The sequence below is a fragment of the Phalaenopsis equestris genome, unplaced genomic scaffold, assembly GCF_001263595.1.
Source record: "Phalaenopsis equestris unplaced genomic scaffold, ASM126359v1 Scaffold000002, whole genome shotgun sequence".
In the NCBI taxonomy this organism is placed as follows: domain Eukaryota; kingdom Viridiplantae; phylum Streptophyta; class Magnoliopsida; order Asparagales; family Orchidaceae; genus Phalaenopsis; species Phalaenopsis equestris.
In genome coordinates, this window is record NW_018164444.1 from 50916631 (window position 1) to 50939478 (window position 22848).

The window sequence follows — 22848 nt, forward strand, 5'->3', positions numbered from 1 at the left end:
ATAGTATTTTTAATAAATAATTATCGATTTTAATTAATGATATAACACATGAAAAACATTAAGAAATTATTTAATACAATATAATACAAGATAGCATTGTGTAGCAGAGCAGAAGAAACATAAATAGTTATGTTTGTGGATAAAAAATAGCTTGTAAATGTTCCTACAATCTCCTTGGCCCATATTTCTAGTTGCAAGGAAATAGAGCAATCCTTACTCTCATAATAAGGTTATTTCAACATTTTGCTTAGGCTTTGATTAGAAACTAGCTTTAATATGCATGAAAAAATGGGGGAGGTAGGTACCGTTGCAGCCATGTGCTCCTCGTGATGACTATAAAATGGAGGAGACAAGGCAATTATCGCTTTTTCTGCCGCAGTGGTCCCATGGGGAGTGCCTCCGATCAGTGAGATCTCCAAAATTAGCTTTAAATAGAGGAGGAGGAGGAGGAGGAGGAGATCATCAATGGCGAAGGTGGTGCTAACGGCGGTGCTTCTGTTGTCCTGCGCGCATTATCCCTCAGTTCTGTGCCTTTCCGAGTTCACCAGAGACGACTTCCCTGCGGATTTCGTTTTCGGTGCAGCAACTTCCGCTTTTCAGGTTCTCTTAATGCCTGTTTTCTTTCTAGTTTATAGTGGTTAAAAATGTGATTTGGGTAGTTACTGAGGGGGAATAAATGGTGCTCGCGCAGGTTTGTTGCGGTTTTGTTGTTTGTTATTTAGCTGTTGTCATGGTATTTGCTTTTGTGCTGATGGTCAGCATGCCGCTTGGCTAGGATGCTGCCTTTACTTCTGGTTCTTTTTTTTTTTGTTTATTTTTTTTTTTTTTTTTTTTTTTTTTTTTTTTTTTTTTTTTTTTTTTGCCTCGAATGAAGGTTTTTTTAGGAAGTAAATTAAAGGAACTAGACTAAATGTAGTATCGCTTGAAGCAATTTTCAACAAAAAAACTTGAGCTTATGGTTAGAACAACAACAACAAAGCCTTAATCCCACTACGTGGGGTTGGCTACATAAATCCTTTTTCTTCATTGCGTCTTATTTAGTGTCATGCTTTCATTTAGTTCAAATAATTTAAGGTCATTTTTTATACAATAAGCCCAAGTTTTCCTAGGTAAACCTGTCTTTCTTAACATAAATCGAATCTAAAACACATACTCTCCTAATTGGATCGTCAGATTGTCGACATTTAATGTGACCAAACCATCTAAGACGACTTTCTCTAATTTTTTCCGTCATTGGAGCTACACAACCCTATCACAAATATAATCATTTCGCATTTTGTCTCTAAGTGCAAAGCCACTCATCCACCTAATCATTCTCATCTCGACAACACTTAACATAGCATTATGCTTCTCTTTTAAAGGCCAACATTCAGCGCCATAGAGCATTGCAGGTCTCACCACCCTCTTATAAAATTTTCCTTTCAGTCTAAGCGGTACTTTTCTATCACACAAAAGGCTCGAAGCATTCCTCCACTTCAACCAACCAACTTGAATTCTACTATTAACATCCTCATCTATATCACCATCACTTTGAACAACAAACCTGTGATATCTAAATTGTTCACACCTTTTAATACTTTGATCACCTAAATTTACACTTCTATCATTAGAACTACTACTACTATAATTACATTCCATGTATTCAGTTTTAGTTCTACTCAAATGAAGGCTTGTAGACTCCAATGTAGACCTCCATAATTCAAGTTTTTCATTGGCTTTTTCTCTTGTCTTATCCACGAGAAGGATATCATCAGCAAAAGCATACACCAATGTACATCCTATAAATGTCCAGTAAGATCGTACATAACTAAAACAAAAAGATATGAGCTTAAAGTCGATCCCTGATATAATCCAACAGAAATAGGAAAATATTTGGTCAATTCTCCTTCAGTTCGAACACAAGTAACAACTCTAACACACATATCTTTAATAACTTGAATATAAGTCATATCAACACCTTTCTTCTCAAGAACTCTCCAAAAGGATATCTCTTGGAACCTTATCGTAAGCTTTTTCTAAATCAATAAAAATCAAATGTAGATCCTCCTTATTATCTCTAAACTTCTCCATCAAACCTCTCAATAAATGTATAGCTTCCATAGTAGACCTGTCCGACATAAATCCAAATTGATTATGATAAAACCTTGTAATACGATTTAACATATGTTCGATAGCTCTCTCCTATAATCTTAAAGTATGACACATCAATTTAATACCTCTATAATTGACACTCTTGTGCATCCCCTTTATTCTTAAAAATGGGATTAAAATACTCTTCCTCCACTCCTCAGACATCTTTTTAGTTTTTAAAATAATATTAACGAGTTTAGTAAGCCAAGAAACCCCCAAATCTCCCAAATATTTTCACACTTCAATTAGGATACATCAGGTCCTACTAACTTTCCACCTTTGATTTTCTTTAAGGCCTTCTCAATTTCTTTTTTACTAATGCAACGGTAAAAATAAAATATTTTATTATTAAAAATATTTTATTATTATTAGCAATTATTAGCAATATTAAGATCACTATGGTTGATTGTATTTTCAGAAACTTCATTAAAAAATTTATCAAAATAACTCACCCTCCTATGTCGAATATTTTTTTCTAAAAAATAATTTTTTTTTATTTTCATTTTTAATACACTTTACTTGAGTTAAATTTTTACTTTCTTATTTCTTTGTTTGGCTAGTTTATACATATATTTTTCAACTTTCTTAGTATTTAATTTATTATAAAGATTCCTAAAAACAAAATTTTTAGCGTCATAGATTGTTCTTTTAGACTGTGTGCAGACCGTTTGATATTTTTCTCAATTCTCTAAGCTTTTACTTTTAAATCAATTTTTATAAAATAGTTTTTTATATTTTATCTTTTCTTGCACATTATTATTCTACCACCAACTATTTTTATTTATAAAAATTTTTCCGTTTGATTCTCCATGTACATCTTTTGCTTCTTGTTTAATAATATTTATTACTTTATCCCACATAGCATTTGTTTCTTCATGAATATCCATATATCTAAACCTGCTTGAGGAGCATAAACACTTATAATATTAAAAATCTTAGTATCATTGATAATCTTAAGGGCTATAATTCTATCTCCAACTCTATTAATTTTTACAACATTAGCTTTCAAACTCTTATCTATAATAACACCTACACCATTTTTAGTGCGACTCTTACCAGAATATCAAAGTTTAAAACCTAAGTTATCAATCTCCTTAGCATTTTCTTCAACCCATTTAGTTTATTTAATACATAAGATATTAATCTTTCTATAATTCATAATATCAACTAATTCTATTAATTTATCATTGAGAGTGTTTATATTCCAAAATCCTATCATAACATTAGTTTCATTAGTTTAACAGACTAACTTTTTTAACTGTATCCGTTCGTAATATGAGAACCCTTATTTATTTGACACTACATTCTGGCGCCGGTGTAGCAATCCCTGCACACTTTTCACTGTATTCAGGTCATACAGTGTGTCGCTTCCAGGGGACGCCCTAACACTTACACAATGATAAAAAAATTTTATGTCATGATTTTTTCAATAAATTTTATGCTGGATGTCGACTATCTAACACAATCATCCACTTTTCACATCCGAGCTTAGGACTGACAATGACAATGTTAGTTTATGGTCCGAGCAAACTACATTTTTTTTAGAGCAAACTACATTGTACTTCTACACTTACATAGATTTTAACATTTCAATGTGGGAATGAACCTAAAGCTTTACATGCCTTAAGCCTCTCCATTATTAGGTGATATGAAGATAGATTTCTTTTTAAATTCAAAATTCTCTTATTATGAGATTTAATATTTTTATTAATATGATTTTGTATGAACGAAAATGCTTCAAATACATCGAGGCACAAAGTCAGCTAATCTGTTGGGCTTGTGTAATAGGTCAATCTGACTGACTTGATTGAGTTATTTGGCTGTGGGATCAGACAGGATAATTCACTCTCAGAGTTGAGTAGCAAGGAGTAACTAAGCTATTCTCTGAGTTGAGTAGCAAGAGAAACACTGATACATGTACTGAGAGTAATACCAATTGTGCAAGTTCCCTCTTCATCTTCAAAATCGGCATAATTACAAAGAAGTGTACCAACTATTGTGTGGAGAATTTTGTCATCCAACCCAATGAAGAATGATACTGTAGACTCTTCTTCTATTGACTTTGGGAGAGACATAAGGTAGATTGAGACCCATGGAGGAAGACGTGACTTATAGAATGCCTTTTGCAAAGAAACCACTAAGACTAAAGATCTAGAGAGATAAAATTTTGTCACTGGAGTCTTACCAGGGTAGATCTAATCACATGGATCACGCCACCCCATTCGAGTCAGCCATTTGTTTACTTAGGACAAGCAATATCTTGAAGTGTCATTTATTCTTCATGACACTTAAAAAGTCTACACTCTGGTGGTGTAACAGTTTATCACTGAGAATAATCATTTCATTTATCAAGTTCAAATAAATATTCGTCAAGCAGTTTGCCAACACACAAATACCCTAGATGAACTCGTAGGCATTGCCATAATTCGATAGGAATCGGTAGAGCCCCTGAGTACCTTTGTTACTTGCTTTCAAAGAGAGATGTTGGAAGTGACGGATCTCAAATATCACAACCCAACCTAGGACTTGGAATTAATCAAGACGGGAACAAATGGTCAGATGGTGAAACTAATTTTTTATATTTAAAATTCTATCACGAACATTTTAATATATAAAAAAATTAATTAAAATAGTCACTAAAGAAGCTATTTTAATTAACAAATAAAATTTACCTTTCTTATTGTTGTTCTCTCCTCCTGTACACGTTAGTTTCTCAAGTATTCATCTTATTTAAAAACTTAAACTTAAAATAAATTATTAAAAAAACATAATGAGTTATCTAAAGATAACTCGGGAACAATCACACTTTTAACAAGTACAAAATGTGTTATCTAAATTTTTAAATACAATTTTTGTGATAATTTTTTACCATGAGAAACACATGCATGAAAATTTTATTGCCAAGTACATAATGTAAAAATTTGTAAATAGAGCATGTAACTCACCTTGGTGTCCACCACACCTAGAATTTTTGTATAACTTACAGTAAATCAAAAAGTGTTACTCCTCTGGTGAAAAAATCTTTATAACTCACTTTTACCATGGAGCAACCTCCCATGGTCTTACTTCTTTGTGGCAAGGACATTTTTCTCAATTTTCCTCACTAGAACACAAACAACTATACAAAACCACATACAAAGGAAATACAATAAAAAAAACAGCAAAAGCAATTAACAGAACTCTTAGAAACCTGCCAACCATTAAAATTGGAAGAACCCTGCCAATTGTAGCTACTGTCTCCTAAAAGCAATTAAAGCAGTTATGAAGTTATTTTCAAACCACTAACTATTTAGTATAGATGCATTTATAATTATTAACCTTTACTGAATGATTGAGGTGGATTAGTTATATACTGATGAACTTATAATCATATGAACATGTTTTATTAACCAAGGATATCATAATCACTCAATGATTAAATAAATTAACATATATGTTTAGAAATAAATGTGTTATATTTGAGAAATGATAAAAAGGCTAAAATCGAATTGATTAAATAGTAATTTAATTTATTGCCTAACACATTAAAATGAAAGCGTCCCTTAAATGAAGTATTTTAAGGGGTAACATTTTTGACAAACACTTCATAATGAAAAAAAAACAATAAAAAGGGCCTAAAAGCATCTCTATATTTTCAAGTGTGCCCATTATATGGTTGTGCATGGGAGTCTTACTCAAAGTCCACCCAGTAATGTCTCGAGTTAGGTTATGGGAAGAACCATCTATATGGTACAATTTCTCATGAATATTAGGGTTTTCATTTATATAGTTTTAATTAGTTGATTTTGCTGTAATGTATTCCATATTTTTGTAGTATGAAGGTGCATGGGCAGAAGATGGAAAGTCTCCAAGCATTTGGGATACTTTTACACATGAGGGTAATCTCTTTTGAAAAAAATTCGGTGAGGATATTCTTACCAAATTTTGATCAGGATAGGCTTTATATCCATTTGATTTGCTTTACGTTTAGCACTATGCATGAGAAATCAGTAACAATTTATATTCAATCATCTTAAAGCAAATCCAAAGTGTTTGTGCCCATCCTGATAAAAATTTCATTAAGATATCTAGATCTATTATCATTAATCTCTTACACTCTCCAATTTTTTTCCTTTTTCAAGAGGGATTTATGTATACAACAAATATATTTCTCAGGGTGGGCTGGTCGCAACACCCCGGATGTGGCTTCTGATGGATATCACAAATATAAGGCACGCATCCACTTGCTAGTAAACTTATATTTCTTCTGATGCAACAGAATTTATGGAACAGAGATCTTTTATATTATGAGTTTGCCAAGTAAATAGAATTTATTGATGTATCTCTGTATTCAAGGATGCCACGAAAAACATAGAATAGAATCCCTTCATATTATGCTTAGTGGATTACATGTGCTCTTAAAAATTTAGATGCATCTAACATGAAAGCCACAAGTAAGCTCTACTTTGAAACGATGCCTTACAAGATCTGAATCCAATCGTATTTTCTCTTTATGATGAATTCTTGCAAGATTTTTAAATCCTGTTCTACCTTTGATTGCATGGCTCTTAAGGCCCGATCGACGAATTTAATTTCAGCTTCTTCTCTTTCACTAATCTAAAGCTTTGCACGTTTTAATGTGTGTAGCAACGTGCAATGGAAAGCGTATTATTGTGGGCAGCACATTAGTGTATCTGAGAGTCGCAGTTAGTTTTTTTCATCAAAATAGTAGCACAACGTCACACAACACTACCAAACAGTTATCAGTTATGATATATTACTCTATTTGAGATTTCAGAAATAGCTGCATATCGAGGAGAAAAAAATCTGATCACCTATTATCCTCAAGCGAAATACAAATAATATAAGCACTTTCCTGAATAATGATGTCTTTTCAATCCCAAATGAGTACTATCACCTCACATTTATTGCAAGAGCGTCTATTTTTATTTCTATAGGCAGCATTTTAAAAAACGCAACATATATTTTTACTGAGAGCAGATTTATAGGGGAAAGGCATATTCTTCGTCGTGACCCTTTATATGTAATACTAGATTGTTGAGGATGTTATTGATATAGACATGAAATGACATAAGGATGTTATTGATATAGTAAAATACTGTATAGTATGAAATATCTTAATTGACCATATTCATAATATATCTAATATTTTATATTGATTTATTTAAGGCTAAACCGGCATGCATATTATTCATTTTCATTGTCTCACTGTAATTTTAAATTAAGATTTCAGGTTTAATTAATTGATTAAAAGATAAGCGACACAGGTGAAAATGTTTATAGTAAATACAGACAACCTGGCCTGAGGTGAATTTATAACTTTTTTAATTTAATTTTCTTATATATAATTACTCTTTCATATGTTAGTTATAGAAAATGAATATAAAAAAATTAATTTTTCCACCATCCGACCGTCTGTACTCGTCTTGGTTAATTTCAAGCTCTGAGCCTAGTTGTGATGGAACAAAAGTCGACTGACAACATTGATCCAAATATTAAGGATTAATTAAGGGTTTAATTAATTTAATTAAATAAACATCTTATTGTTTTAATATCTCTCATTATATTCATAATTCATATATAGTGTTATATATCAAATTTATTGATTCGATGTATATAATTTTATAAAATTAATTTGGTTGAATTCCTAGAAATGTCAAAATTTTGGCCTAATTATTCAAAATTCAGTGTTAAAACCTAATATTACTTCAAAATTGAAATCAGTACTAGAGCAGTACCGATCACCTTTGATGATCTCTACTTACAACTATGTATTGAAGAACCAATATAACAGCAGAAAGCATCAAGGAATCCAACAATGCAGCCTTGGCTTTCAAGTCCATCTCAAGTGGTGGTCGCCTCACGGGGTTGAGGTAGAAACAGCATAGGTTCAAGCAGAGGAACAACTCAACCTATCCCAGACAGGGGAGGAAGGTCCTCAAACACCAACACATCCACCATCCCATTCCAACTCTGCTAAAATATGTCACATAGCTTTAGTCTGTTGGCACATGATCAATTTCAACTCCTATCCTGTTGAAAAATCTAAAACAGCTCTCTTCACTTAAACTATCCCAAAATCGGATGATTTGATATAGGATTGTGGCGCCACCAATCATCTCACAACATATTTAGACAATCTGTGACATGCAACTCCCTACCATTTCCATGATAACATACTCGCTGGGGATGGCGCAACTCGTCCATTCGCATATAATGGACAGGATATTCTCCCCACACCTTAAGATAATGAACAAATTTGGTGCCTTTTGATCTTATTCACTCTGTATGGGGGCTTGTCCCAACTAATTTATCCATAGTTATAAATACAATCTCTTTGATGGATGATTAGACTTGCTATTGTTGGACATTCCCAATGCTTGCTAAATCTGAAAACAACCAATAAAATCATTACATTCCTTAACTTAGTTAAAAATGACTTCTATACAAACATCAAAACTTTTGGTCCTAATGGACGAGAAGGATACATATCTACCAACCTACATAAATACCTATTCTTTATCAATCAAGAATAACTAAAATCAGGCAGAACTAAGAGTTTTCTTCTTAAGTTGTTGCATTAAATTTCTTATTTTAATTGTACATATTCTTTCATTTTAGTTGAATATTTAGATTAGAAATATGTATTATTAAGTTACCTAAATAGATTGTACAAAGTTTTATTTATTAGAATGAAAGCAAATGAAAAAAACATTCAACCTAGTTACTCAAAAGTCTGACATTGCATAAGAGCTGTGGAGCAAACAGTAGATCGTATTTCAACATCGAGATCCTCCCTAGATTGTCGGCACTTAGGGATCGTCGGGTTTAGATGGCTTTGGCTTCAGCTTCGACACAAAAGGATAGTCGGCGCGTTTTTTCTTTGGCATTGGTTTACACCTTATCGTTCGGGTTTTTTTTTTCGGCCTAAAGTTAGGCTTCAGGCTCTTCTTGGCCGGAGCTTTCTCTACAACTGATGTCGACAGTATGGTTTTGAAGGCATCGACTCGATTCTTTTTTTCCGTCAGCTTCGACCACTTCTTTGGTCTGAGAGTCGCACTCTCGAGATTTCTTGCATCTGGACTGTCTAAGCTGTGACAATTTTCTTCCTCCTCTGATTGTCTAAGTCGCGAGGATTTCTCTCCAATAGTCTGATCATTCACGAGGAAGCCCTACCAGTGGCTTTTCCATCACCCACCCCAATTTTACCCAGTGGCTTCGCCTTCGAGAATCAGGAACAAACAGTCAAATTATTGAGGATAAGCAGCAGGAGATTGACAAATCTCCTGTTGTTGAATATGTAATTTTCTTTTTTTGGAATTGCTGGTTATTAGTTTTATTTGGTTTTAGGTTGATCAATTTCGATCCACAATTTTCTGGATAATTAACTTATGAGTGACAATTTTGTTAGAATGTCGTCTAAGAAAATACATGAAATCTTAGCTATCAGATTTACGGGAAAAAATTATGCAGCATGGGAATTTCAGTTCACGATTTTGTTTGAAAGGGAATGAGCTTTGAGGCATATTTATGGGTCTTCTCTAGCACCTACAGAGCCGCTTGATCAATGAGAGGCAAAAGATGCTCAGATTGTTTCTTGGATTTTGGGATTTATTGAGGCTCATATAGTGGACAACTTATGAATGTGAGAATATTTGAAGCGCGTATACAATCAAACTAATACTGCAAGACGCATTTAATTGGAACTTGATACGAGTAATTATAGTCAAGACAATCTCTCAATTGAACAATATTATTTTGGCTTTCTTGATTTATGGAGCAAATATTTTGATAATATCTATGTTAAGGTGTCAAAGGAGAATTTAGTTCTTCAGACTATTCATGAAGAGAGTCATCGTGATCAGTCTTTGATGAAGGTTAGACCTGAATCTGAAACTGCTAGAGCTGAATTACTGAACAGAGATCCAATACCTTGTTTGGATGTATGATTTTGTGAATGTGAAGAATAAATATTGGTGACACAAGCCACTATCAATGTAGCTGGTAGATCATCAGAAATAGTTAATGTTGCATATGTTGCTCAGACCCAAAGAAATGTTATAAAGCAGTGTTAGAGCTGCAAACAATATGGTCATATTGCTCGTCAATGTAATAAGAAGTTATGTAATTATTTCAAGTAATTATTGCAAGCAAAAGGGACATACTCTTACGGAGTGCCCTACACGACCTCAAAATCGCAAACCACAAACTCTTCATATATCTGACTCTCACAATCCTAGTTCAACATTCACAGTTGCCGACAATAATTAATCTGTTCTCACACCAAATATGGTTCAACAGATGATTGTCTCTGTCTTTTTTGCTCTTAGTTTCAAGGGAAAAGTAAGACTATTATTTATGTTTCTTCTTCTTAGTTTGTTGATTCTGGCGCCACAAATCATATGAGTAGCACATATGTTTTATTACAAAATCAACGCCCGTATACTGGTACTCAACATAATCAGGTTGCTGATGAAAATAATATTTCAATTACGACAGTTGGTGATGTTAGCCCCTCCTTCTGACATGTCATGGTTTCTCCTAAATTATTTACGATTTACTTTCTGTTGGTCAAATGGTGGATAAAAATTGTGATGTATATTTTTCTCTTGATGGTTGTGCTGTACAGGATCAGGTGTCGCGGAAGGTGATAGCGAAGAGACCTAAAGTAGATAGGTTATTTCCATTACAATTTACCAATTCTTGGATATTGTCATAAGCTTCTTCAGTTGTTGAAAATAAGGTTGGCGTCTGGCATAGACGATTAGGTCATCCAAATAATGTTGTTTTGAATCATTTGTTGCAAAGTGTTCGTGGTTCTACAGATAAAAGTTTATTAGCTGATTGTTATTCTAGTAAATTGGGCAAAAGTAAGACATTTTCTTTTCCTATTTTGGATAGTCGTGTCAACAAATGCTTTGATATTGTTCATATTGATGTTTGGGGAATGACACTGGTTATTTCACATGCTCTGTATAAATATTCTGTGATATTTATTGACGATTACAGACGATTCACGTGAATCTATTTTTTGCATTCCAAAACAGAAGTGTTTGTCATGTTTCAAACCTTTGTGACATCTATTGAAACTTGGTTCTCTACTTGTATTAAAACCTTATGATCTGAAAATGGTGGTGAATACAATACATGTCGTGAATACATGTCTCATGAGTTTCAAGCATTTCTTCATAACAATGATATTATCTCACGATGTTCATGTCCTTATACACCTCAGCAGAATGAAGTTGTTGAATGAAAAAATCGTTATCTGTTGGATATGATGCACACATTGTTCCTATAATCTTCTGTTTCAGCTAAGTTTTGGACAGAATCTTTATCTACTGCAATTTATCTGATTAATTGTTTACCATCTCAATAATTGAAGTTTGATTGTCCCTACTATCGAATTTTTGATAAATATCTTAACTATCATATACTATATACTTTCAGATGTACTTGTTTTGTTCATTTACCTGTTCATGAACGTCATAAGTTGGCAGCTCAGTCTGTTCGATGTGTCTTTATGGGTTATAGTTCTATTCATAAATGTTTTGTGTGTTATATTCAATTAATAATCGATTATGTATCGCTCGCGTTGTGTTTTTTTTCGAATATGAATACTATTTTTAGCTTCATCTTTCGACATCTGACATTGTTATACTTTCTCACTTTGTTGATTCTTCTTTTAATAAAATATTCACTTGTCTACACACGACGCTTGACCCTTTCATCTCTAATCCTTCCCAACCCCACTCCTGAAAATACTCCAATGATTCTTCGACGATCAACTCGACACATTTGTCCTCTGAATAGATATGGTTATTCTGCAATTTTAAGTAATACTACAGTTCCTACATCTTATTCTTAGACTGCTAAACAGACTTGTTGGATTAAAGTCATGCAAGAGGAACTTCAGACACTTCAAGACAATCACACTTGAAATATTGTTTCATGTTCTGCAGGTGTTAAACTCATTGGTTGTAAATGGGTTTATTCTCTTAAGCTCCGATCTGACAGCTCCCTTGGCAGATATAAAACAAGATTGGTAGCTCTTGGCAATTAACATGAATATGACATTGATTATGAAGAGACCTTTGCACCTATGGCTAAGATGACAACTGTCTGGCTTGTTCTATCCATTGCTGCATCTAAAAGTTGGTCCTCGCGATAGATGGATGTTAAGAATACATTTTTGCATAGAACCTCAAGGAAGATATCTATATGTCTCCTCCTCCAGGCCTGTTTTCTACACCCTCACATGATGTTTGTAAGCTCAAACTATCTTTATAAGGATTGGAACAGGCTCCATGGGTCTGGTTTGAAAATTTTTACAATACTATTCTTAGCTTCTCTTTTATTCAAAGTCAATATTATTCTTCATTATTTCTTTGCAAGACTGACATGAGAATTATGTTCTTATTAGTCTATGTTGATGATATTGTCATTACGGGATCTATTACTCAATTGATGTCTCAGTTACAGAAGTGTCTTCAGTGTTTTTTTTTCAGATGAAAGATTTGGGGTCTTTAACTTATTTCTTAGGTCTTAAGGTCCACTCTTCTCCCGTTGATATGTTTCTTCACCAGCATAACTATAATATGGAACCCATTGTTTTGGCTGGGCTCCAAGAGGGCCGTCCTGTTGATACTCCTTTGGGAGTGATCGTTAAATATCAACGAGCTGATGGTGACTTTCTACCTGATCCATTTTTGTATCGACAACTTGTTGCGAGTCTTAATTATCTCACCATCACACGTCTTGATATTTCATTTGATGTGCAATAAGTTAGTCAATTTATGCAGACATCTGCACATCTTCATTTAGCTGCAGTTCGATGTGTTGTTAGGTATTTGAAAAGTACTTTCCATCGTGTCTTGTTCTTTTTTGTGGAGTTTCCTATTTGCTTAAAAGCCTATAGTGGTGTTGATTGAGTTGGTTGTTCTGTTACACATCGATCTATTACTGGTTGGTGTATGTTTCTCGACAACTCCTTAATTTCTTAGAAGAGTAAAAAACAAGATCGAGCGTCTAAGTCATCTACTGAGTTTGAATATCGTGTTATGTTCTCTGCTAGTTCTGAGATCATTTGGCTTCGGGGTTTGTTGGTCGAGCTTGGTTTTCCTCAACTTAAGTCTATTGCTCTTTATGCAGATAATTCTAATGTTATCCAGATTACTACTAATCCTGCCTTTCATGAGCGCACAAAACATTGAAGTTGACTGTCATTCTATTTAAGAAGCCTATGATAATGGTGTCATTTCTCTTCATCATATCACTTCTGATTTTCAAATGACTGGTATATTTACTAAGGTCATTTCTCGGAAGCGTCATCTGTTCTTTGTTGACAAATTGCTGCTTCTTAATCAGTCAACAACAATTTGATGGGGGATATAAATCAAGAATAATTGAAATCGGGCAGAACTAAGATTTTGCTTTTTTTGAATTGCTACTTAAAATTCTTTATTTTAAATGTACATATTCTTTCCTTTTGGCTGAATATTTAGATTAGGAATATGTATTATTTAGTTACCTAAAATAGATTGTACAAACTATTATTTAGTAGAATGAAAGCAAAGGAAAAAAACATTCAGCCTATTACTCAAAAGCATGACATTCTCAAATGGCATACAACACTAATTCAGTAGCCCCTATACATCTCAGCAAAATGGGGTCGCCGAACACAAACATAAACATCTCATGGAACCACCAGAACTCTACTTCTGACAGCCCAACTTCTTACCCAATTCTAGGCTGATGCTTTCACCTCAGCTTCATACTCTATAAATTGCATGCCAATCCTCCAAACCACCATATGAACTTCTCCATCACTCCACTCCAACATATACTCTTCTACGCACATTTGGATGCATTTGTTTCTCATGGCAAAGACCTCTTCTGTCAAATAAATTGCCTCCAACAGCCCCACCATGCATCTTCATAGGATAATCCACTAATCACAAACGATACTGCTTTTAGAAAATGTTTTGTTTTTAGCAACTTGTTTCCTTGAAAACCATTAGCAATAGTAACAAGTAAAGGTTGGGTATTTGAGCTACCATGAGCAATAGTAACAAGAGTATACCTTCCTGTATGTTTAATTTGCTTGATATTTAATTTTTCATGTTTTCTTGCATTTTGACCTGTTAGAATCCTGTAGGGAGACATCAAGCTCATGAGTGATACTGGGCTCGAAGCTTATAGATTTTCTATCTCCTGGCCAAGGCTCCTCCCAAGTATGTTACCTATCAATATATCTTGGCATTTCTTTTTATGGTTTTTATAACTGTTCATAATGCCCATATTTACCTTCAATCTACCTAAAATAAGTTATTTATTGATCGAGTTCTCAGAGGCACATGTTGTAAAACCAAGGCCACCTAATTTCTTTGAAACGGTATACTAGCATTGGTACAACTGAAATTGACTTCTAAAGTTTTTGGTACGCTTGACCGGTTAAACCTGCCATTCAGTCAGTTAATAATGGATAGGAAAACGTATATTTATTTCTAAATTTTTATCTATGTATTAGCAAATTTTTTTCATTATTGTGTGAAAATATAAAAGAAGACCATTTTGAGTTACTTGTTCTCTTCCCTTTAAAAATTTATTGCTTCTATTAAGTTATCATAAGTGCCATCAGTTTGATCCTTTGTATGCTTGCAGAAGTATAAGGTTGTTTGGCGCTATCTAATGATGATCAATCATTAATTTCCAGTCAAGATTTTCAGAAATTGCACAAGTTCAGATTTATTTGCATATTTCATAGCCTTAAACAGTATTACAGCTTGTATAATTTTCTGATATAGAATATAGGTGAAAACTAAAGTTTGAAATTCGGCTAAGTACGCCTATCGTTTAACATGACTAATATGGAAAGAAAATAATAGCTTGATCGATCTGAATGATAAGGTGAACTGAAGAGCTAGCTTTCTCATAATGACTAGTCTGATATGCATGTTTCTTTGGGCGATTAGTTAAACAACCCACTATTATTTGTTCAAATGTATCTGTATTTGATGTTATTCTGCAGATGGGAGAGGACCAGTGAATCCTAAAGGCTTGGAGTATTACAACAACGTCATCAACGAAATAATCAAATTTGGTATGCTGATATATTAGAAGTTGAAATTATCTTACTAACCAGGATGGAAAACTAATGAATTGGACTGTCATAACTTGTCGTTTTTTTTAGCTACTTCAAAAAAAGTACTCAAAAGTTTGTTACTTTCTCCAAATTTGAAGCAATCAATTTCTAATCCAAATTGGGATATGCATTGGTAATTAGAATAAGTGTCATGATTAATTAACTAGTCACAAATCACCACTTAGTGCTTTAATATTCTTGTTGTAATTTATAGTTCTAATTTCTAATTTTTTTCTTTTGAAATCATACAGGTATTCAGCCTCATGTGACCCTGCATCATTTGGATGTTCCGCAAGTACTTCAGGATGAGTATGGAGGATGGCTAAGCCCGAAAATCATGTAAGTATCTAGAATTTGTGCATAATAGTTTAATGAAAACACTGAGGCCTGCCTGTATGTCTAACTAAACTGAAGATGGTTCACAGTGATGATTTTAAAGAACTAGCTGATGTGTGCTTTAAAGAATTTGGCGACAGAGTTACTCATTGGACCACAATTAATCAGCCCAACATCAACTCCTTTGGCTCCTACGATTATGGTTTTTTCCCTCCTTGCCGATGTTCAAATCCTTATGGTATTACTTTTATGGGAGACAGTGTTAATTGTACAAAAGGCAATTCCACAGTGGAGCCATATATCACTGCCCATAATTATTTATTGGCTCATTCTGCAGCAGTTGAGTTGTACAGGAACAAATATCAGGTAGGTAAATATTTCATGTCACTTATGAAGCTCACCAGCAAATTTAGAATTTTTTTTACAAAAATTAACATTTATTATATGCTCTCCTGAAAATATTATAATGTCAAATTCATTTGAGAAGTAAATTACAAATTGCATGTTTTACTTCTTTTCAAAATCAATGCATTTTCATTGCCGGTTCATCTTTTTCATTGGCGCCTAGTTTTATTGGGCCAAAAGTGTCGGTGAAAGAGAAAAACTATCATTAGACTACGAACATTTTGGAGCGGGGCACTTCATTATTCCAATTAATAAATTAAAGTAAAAGTCAATACATATCTTTTTGTCAAACTTGAGCATATCAATTTTTTTCTCAAATGAATAATATTTATCGATTATAAGAAATTTTATCATGTCCCAACTTGGGACTTGGAATTAATCAATACGGGAACAATCGATCCGACAGTAAAAATCAATTCCTTGTTATTATATTTCTTTCACTAGCAGTTTAATATTCAAATATTTTTGAAAGAGTCACTGAAGGAAGTAATTTAATTAACAATTAGAAATTTTTATCTTTCTGATTGTTGTTGTCATCTCCTATACACATTTGTTCATCTTCTACTCATCTTGTTCAAAAACTTAAAACCTAAAAAAAAATTAAACATAATGAGTTATCTAAAGATAACCCAGGAGTAAGGAATTTCTAAACTACATAAAACCAAGGAAAAAAAATAATATGCATGTTGATCTTTAATACCTCTATAAGAAATTTTTAAATATACTAAAACATGCATCAATGACATTTATTCAGTGAAACTCAATGAAAATACTCTAAACTTCTATATGCATTAATTTTGACTTTACGTCTACTTTATACTTTTTACATACACATTTATTTGCCTGAGAATCACTATCAAGAAAACCTACCATACCCTTGATTAATATCTTGTCACCACAATTTTTAGTGTTCTAAATATCACAATTAATTGGGGTGGAAAAGCACTTAACTGCCCTTGATCGATATTATCCCTTCGACATAACGGTTAGCAATCTAAACATTGCAATTGTCTAGGGTTGTAACCTCTGTCTACTCACCCCTAACGATGCTATCTTGTCGGCACAGCGATTAGTGATCTAACAATCAAAATTATCTGGAATAGTAGAAAAACTTCTACGTGTGCGGGTACATTGGTGTCCCCTGATTGTACCATTAGTTCCATATATAAGCATTTATATGTAAGCTATTTCTTTCTTTATAACATGTGTTCTTCTTAAACATTTTCATTCATTTATTAACATGAATACTTACTCTGAGATGTAACTATTTATCATGCATATCCTTTCAATCATACATACGTGCATACATACATATTATGTGTATCTTTCATATCATACACATCTTTTCTATCATTCTCATCATGCATATCTTTAATATCATACATATTATGCATATCTTTCTTGTCTAATAATATGAAGAATCTGACTAAATTAGTACATACATAGAGTAAATCATACATTTTGACATAAAGAAGATTTTTGAAATTTATAAATATAATTATCTACCTCGGTTGCCATGTTAGATTATCAATATTCATTAAAGATTCAAGAAAGTTTTTGTTAATTGAATCATACTTCAATTATCATTATTATTTTTTTTATTAATTTTATTATTATATGTATTTGTATTCATTACTCTCTTTAATGATTAAGTAAATGTACTAATGTTTTGTTTTCATTTCATTTATAAGTGACTAAACATGGAATCATTATTTAATATTTTTAATTAAAATAATTTACATAATTAAAAATATAATCACAAAACCTTACCTCCACACGTGTCACTGCCAAAACATTCTCATTTTAATCCTTTCATCCAACTGCTTGACCAAATTTAATCTCTGCTAGGAAATTCATAAGATATAACCTAATCTAATAGAGAATAAAAATTTTATATCTTAACAACATATCTTTAATATACCTTAATACTTAGTTTCATCCTTTCTTGCATGTCAATGGGTTCTTCTCCCGCACACATGCTGCTATGCTCTATCTCCACTTCTCTAATTTTCTCTTTCGGGTTTTCTTTCAAATAAAGGCATGATGGCTTCTCCTTGGTTCGATAGTGGTGTCGGATGCCAAACTCCTCGAAGAAGCCGCTCCTTCTTTCAGCTTCGTCCCTCACAAATAAAACATCCTCTTCCTTCTTATAATAACTTGTGCATCTTCTTCTCTCGCTCTTTGTTTCGAGTCACTCTCTACTTATTCGGTTGAAATGAAAACGACGCTTATCCAAACGACGCTTGTATTGTATTATATTTATTTATTTGTTTTATTTTTTTTAACCGTTTGTTACAATTCTTCCTCATAAAAATTTCATTCTCGAAATTTAAGAAATTGATATAAACTAATCATTATACAGATGAAACATGAACTCTTCACAAATTATCATAAAAGTTTTATTCTTATTAAATGATAACTAAAATATATGTGAAAAATCTTTCATCTAAGATAATACAATCCAACTAAACAATCCTCAAACATCGGAAACATGATAACATAATTAAAATAACACCCAACTTCTGAAATCAAAAATATATAAAGATACTTACTACCAGACAACTAACATGAAAGATAACACCCAAGTGATAAATAACTCGATCAAATTCTATGCATCAACATTAGTGACAGCGGGCTCTTCAAATTTTTGATGAGTTGGTTGAATGTTCTGCCTTGGTTACCCTTTATAAGTCACAGTATCAGCTTCTGCAATCCTCTACTAACCATTTCAAAAAGTAGATCCCTCCTATGAATTCTTCTGAGTTAAATCCTCTCCTAAGTTAGTATCTAATGGTGATCTCTGAACATGATTAAGGCAGCTTTTTATCTATTGTTCAGGCTGCCTGAATAAGTAACAAGACTTCAAATCAAATTTACATTCACTGTCATGTTGTTTCCCACACTTAACACAACTCTCTATTGTGCTGCCATCCTAACTAATAACTCCATCAGTGTAGGACTTTATCTTTTCCCCATTAGACTCTCCAGATTGAACTGTTGGCGCCACTTCTTCCAAGAGCTTTCTCTTGTGTATGTTCTTAAGGTTTTGAGTCAGCTGGAAATCAATTTTTATTCTTTTGACCTTCTCCACTAGCATAGAATAGTCTTAAATCCCAAGTGGCACTAGTGGCTCTCTGATTGAATCCTTTAATCAAGAAAAGAACCTGTGAAATTTCTCCTTAGCATTTGAAACAAGTTGTAGTGCATATCTTGAAAACATAGTAAACTCTGCTTCGTACTTCATAACTAATTAATCTCCCAGAACCAAATTAATGGATTTATTTTGCATTTGTCTCTTGGCTAGTGGTACAAACCAATCTCTGAAGTTTCCCACGAACTCGTCCCACTGTACCAAGGGGTTAGATAGACCATCAAATTTTTCTTGCAGCTAACCTTGCCACCATCACTTAGCTTCCTCTTTATAAAAATGTGGCAAAGGTAACTCTCCTCTCCAGTGGACATGAAAGCTCATCAATAATCTTCTCCACTCTCAATAGCCAGTTTTCAGCATACACTGGACTTCCTCCAGAAAAGAGAGGCGGCCTTATATCCTGAAAGTGCTTCAAGTACTTAGCCATCAGTGCTCCCCACTACCACTGGCTTGAGGCTGAGAGCTCCTAATCATATGAGTCATCACAGTCATCATCTCAGCAAAAACATCAGTATTGTTTGTAACATTCCGAGGTATATCAAATTCTACACTTTCATCCCTAACCTCTTCATCCTGATCATCCATAATTATGAAATAATAAATAAAATAATTTAATTAGAGTGTTAAAATTTTAATTTCAATTATTTATAACTTAATTTAATCATCCTAACAGCTCTTTCATTAAGATTCATTTTGTTAATTTTGAACTCCTTACTCTATTATCATTTTTGTCACGACTCGGCCTGGGGCTTGGAATTAGCAAAGACGCGAACGAACAGTCGAAAGGTGGAAATCAGTTTTTTTATTCTATTTCTATCATTAAAAGTTTAATATTTAAATATTCATGAAAGAACTACTAAATAAAACAATTTAATTAAGTAGAAATTTGTACATTTTCGGTTGTTGTTCTTGCTTTAAATACACATTTTTTTCTCTTTTATTCATTTTGTTCAAAAGCTTAAAACCTAAAAAAAACAAATATAATGAGTTATATGAAGATAACTTAATCACACTTTTAAATTATAATGACCGAAATAAGGAAATTAATATGCATGACGGTCTTTAATGTCTCTATAAGAAAACTTTAAATATACTCATGCATGTATTAATGACCTTTACTTAATGAAAATATTCCAAACTTTTATATGCATTAAATTTAACTTTACTTTTACTTTATACTCTTTACATACACATCCATCTGTTTGAGGATTACCATCAACAAGACCTAGCACACCCTTTATTGATATTATCCCATCGACGCAACATTTAGCGATCTAAGGATTATAATCATATAGGGTGGAAAGGCCCTTACCTGCTTCTGGCCGATATTGTTCTTTCAGCACAAAGGTTAACAATCTAAATATCATAATTGTTTGGGTTGGTAAGCTTTGTCAACTCGCCTTTGAAGTGATCTAACACTCGCAATTGTCTGAGATAGTAGAAAAACCTCTACTCACACTGGTACACTGGCGTTCTCTGCCTGTACCATTAGGGGATGGACTCATTTCTTAACATGCACATACGAATATTCTTATATAATCTATTTTATTCTTTATAACATGCATTCTTCTAGAAATCTTCATTCATCTACCAACATGCATACTTACTCAGAGTTTGTAACTATTTATCTTGCATATCTTGTAACTATTTATCTTGCATATCCTTCCAATCATGCATATGTGCATATCATACATATTATGTATATCTTTTATATCATACACATCTTTCATATCATTTTTATCATGCATATCATTAATATCATACATATTATAACATTCATATATAAGTTATTTTATTCTTTATAACATGCATTTTTTTGAAACATCTTCATTCATCTACCTAAGATGTATACTTACTCAGAGGTGTAACTATTTATCTTGCATATCCTTCCAATCATGCATATGTGCATATCATACATATTGTGTGTATCTTTTATCTTTCATATCATTCTTATCATACATATTATGCATATCTTTCATGTCTAACAATACGAAGGATCTAACTAAGCTAGAGCATACATTGAGTCAATCATACATTTTGAAATAAAGAAGATTACTGAAATTTATAAATATAATTACTCAATTCGGTTATCACATTAGATTATCAATCTTTAGTAATCACAATAAATTATAGAACATATTGTTATTTTTATTGAATCATTATTCAATTATCACTATTGTTATTTTTATTATTACATGTATTTGTATTCATTACTCTCTTTGATAATTAAGTTAATGTACTAAAGTTTTTTTTCCAATTTATTTTTAAGTAACTAAACATGGAATCCTTATTTAATATTTTTAATTAACATAATTTGTATAACTAAAACATAATCACATAACATTACCTCCGCATCTGTCGCTGCCAAAACCTTCTCATTTTATTCCTTTGATCTAACTGCTTGTCCAAATTTATCTCTGCTATGAAATTCAGGAGATACTGCCTAATATAATAGAGAATAAACGTTTTATATCTTAAAAACATAACTCTAATGTACCTTTAAAGCTCGATTTGGTCCTTTCTCGCATGAAGATGGCTTCTTCTTCTTCACGCACACAGCTATGCTCTATCCCCTCTTTTCCACCTTTCTCCTGCGGTTTCTTCTTCTTTCAAGTTAGAGCACGACGGCGTCTCCTCGGTTCATAGTATCATCGATGTCAAACTTCTCGATGAAGTCGCTCCTCCGTTCGGCTTCGTCCCTCATAGGTAAATCTTCCTCTTCCTACCTCTAATTCTAATGCTTCTTCTTTTCGCTCTCTGTTTCGACTCACTTCCTACCTTACTTATTCAGTTGAAATGAAAACAAGAGGATAAGTCTTCATTTGATTTCCCCCAAGCGACACTTCTCCAAACATCTTTTATATTGTATTTTATTTATTTATTTATTATTATTATTTTAATCGGTTGTTACAAAATTATAAACTTACATATGCTTTTATATTTAGAAATTGGCTTCATCTTTCCCTATCTCACATTTTGTGGAACCACTATATCTAATAAACTTAAACAAGGTATTATAAAGCTGCATTGAAGAAAGCAATTTCTTAAAAAACAGTAGTGAAAACTATAAATATCTATTTTTTTCTAAAAAAAATTAGAGAGTAGTTTTCTTAGAGCTACCACACTTTAGCACGTCAGGTTGAAAAAAAACAGTTTTTCATCACAAAGATTTTTAAAAAACAATTCTCCAAATAGAACTTTTTGTGGTGGTCTAAAATGCAAAGCAGACAGAAAGTTGTCTCAAACAAACTCTTAATGAATGATTGTGATTTAAAAATGCATTTATTTTTCCTTACTAGTTATTACCTCAAAACTGTCATTGTTGAGTCCCAAGTCAGCATGCCAAAAATAGAGGGTTGCGTTAGATAGTCGACAACATAACATTTTGTTGAAAAGTTATGACATCCATCAGTTAAATTGTTGTCCCCACTTAGTGGAAAAAGGCTTGTTGTTTTTTGTGTTATTAGTTATTACCTCTACATAGAATATCAAAGATTTTTATAGATCAATGGCCTACAATGCCTGATACTGACTTCGATTAGGAAGCTAACAAATCAGAGATGTGTATTTTATTTCATGTTGTGTTTGCTTGGAGAGGTGGAGAGCTCTAGGACGTGCACGCCATATGCTTTTCATCATTTAACAAGATACGATATTTGCATATTATTAATAATTTGGTAAC

At 32.8% G+C, this 22848-nt stretch overlaps 1 protein-coding gene across 2 annotated transcripts in view; it reads left to right on the forward strand.

The window, feature by feature from the left end:
• The first annotated feature begins 324 nt into the window (after positions 1-324).
• Positions 325-22848, forward strand: part of LOC110021337 (beta-glucosidase 2-like) — a 30483-nt gene continuing 7959 nt past the window's right edge. The window contains exons 1-7 of one of the 2 annotated variants that reach the window (XM_020719791.1): positions 325-600; positions 5945-6008; positions 6286-6341; positions 14288-14363; positions 15161-15232; positions 15526-15613; positions 15700-15976. In XM_020719791.1, coding sequence (XP_020575450.1) covers positions 466-600; positions 5945-6008; positions 6286-6341; positions 14288-14363; positions 15161-15232; positions 15526-15613; positions 15700-15976 — 768 coding nt within the window. In that variant the 5' untranslated portion in view covers positions 325-465. The remainder of the gene's footprint in view (positions 601-5944; positions 6009-6285; positions 6342-14287; positions 14364-15160; positions 15233-15525; positions 15614-15699; positions 15977-22848) is intronic. The other variant, XM_020719799.1, reaches the window with a different exon arrangement.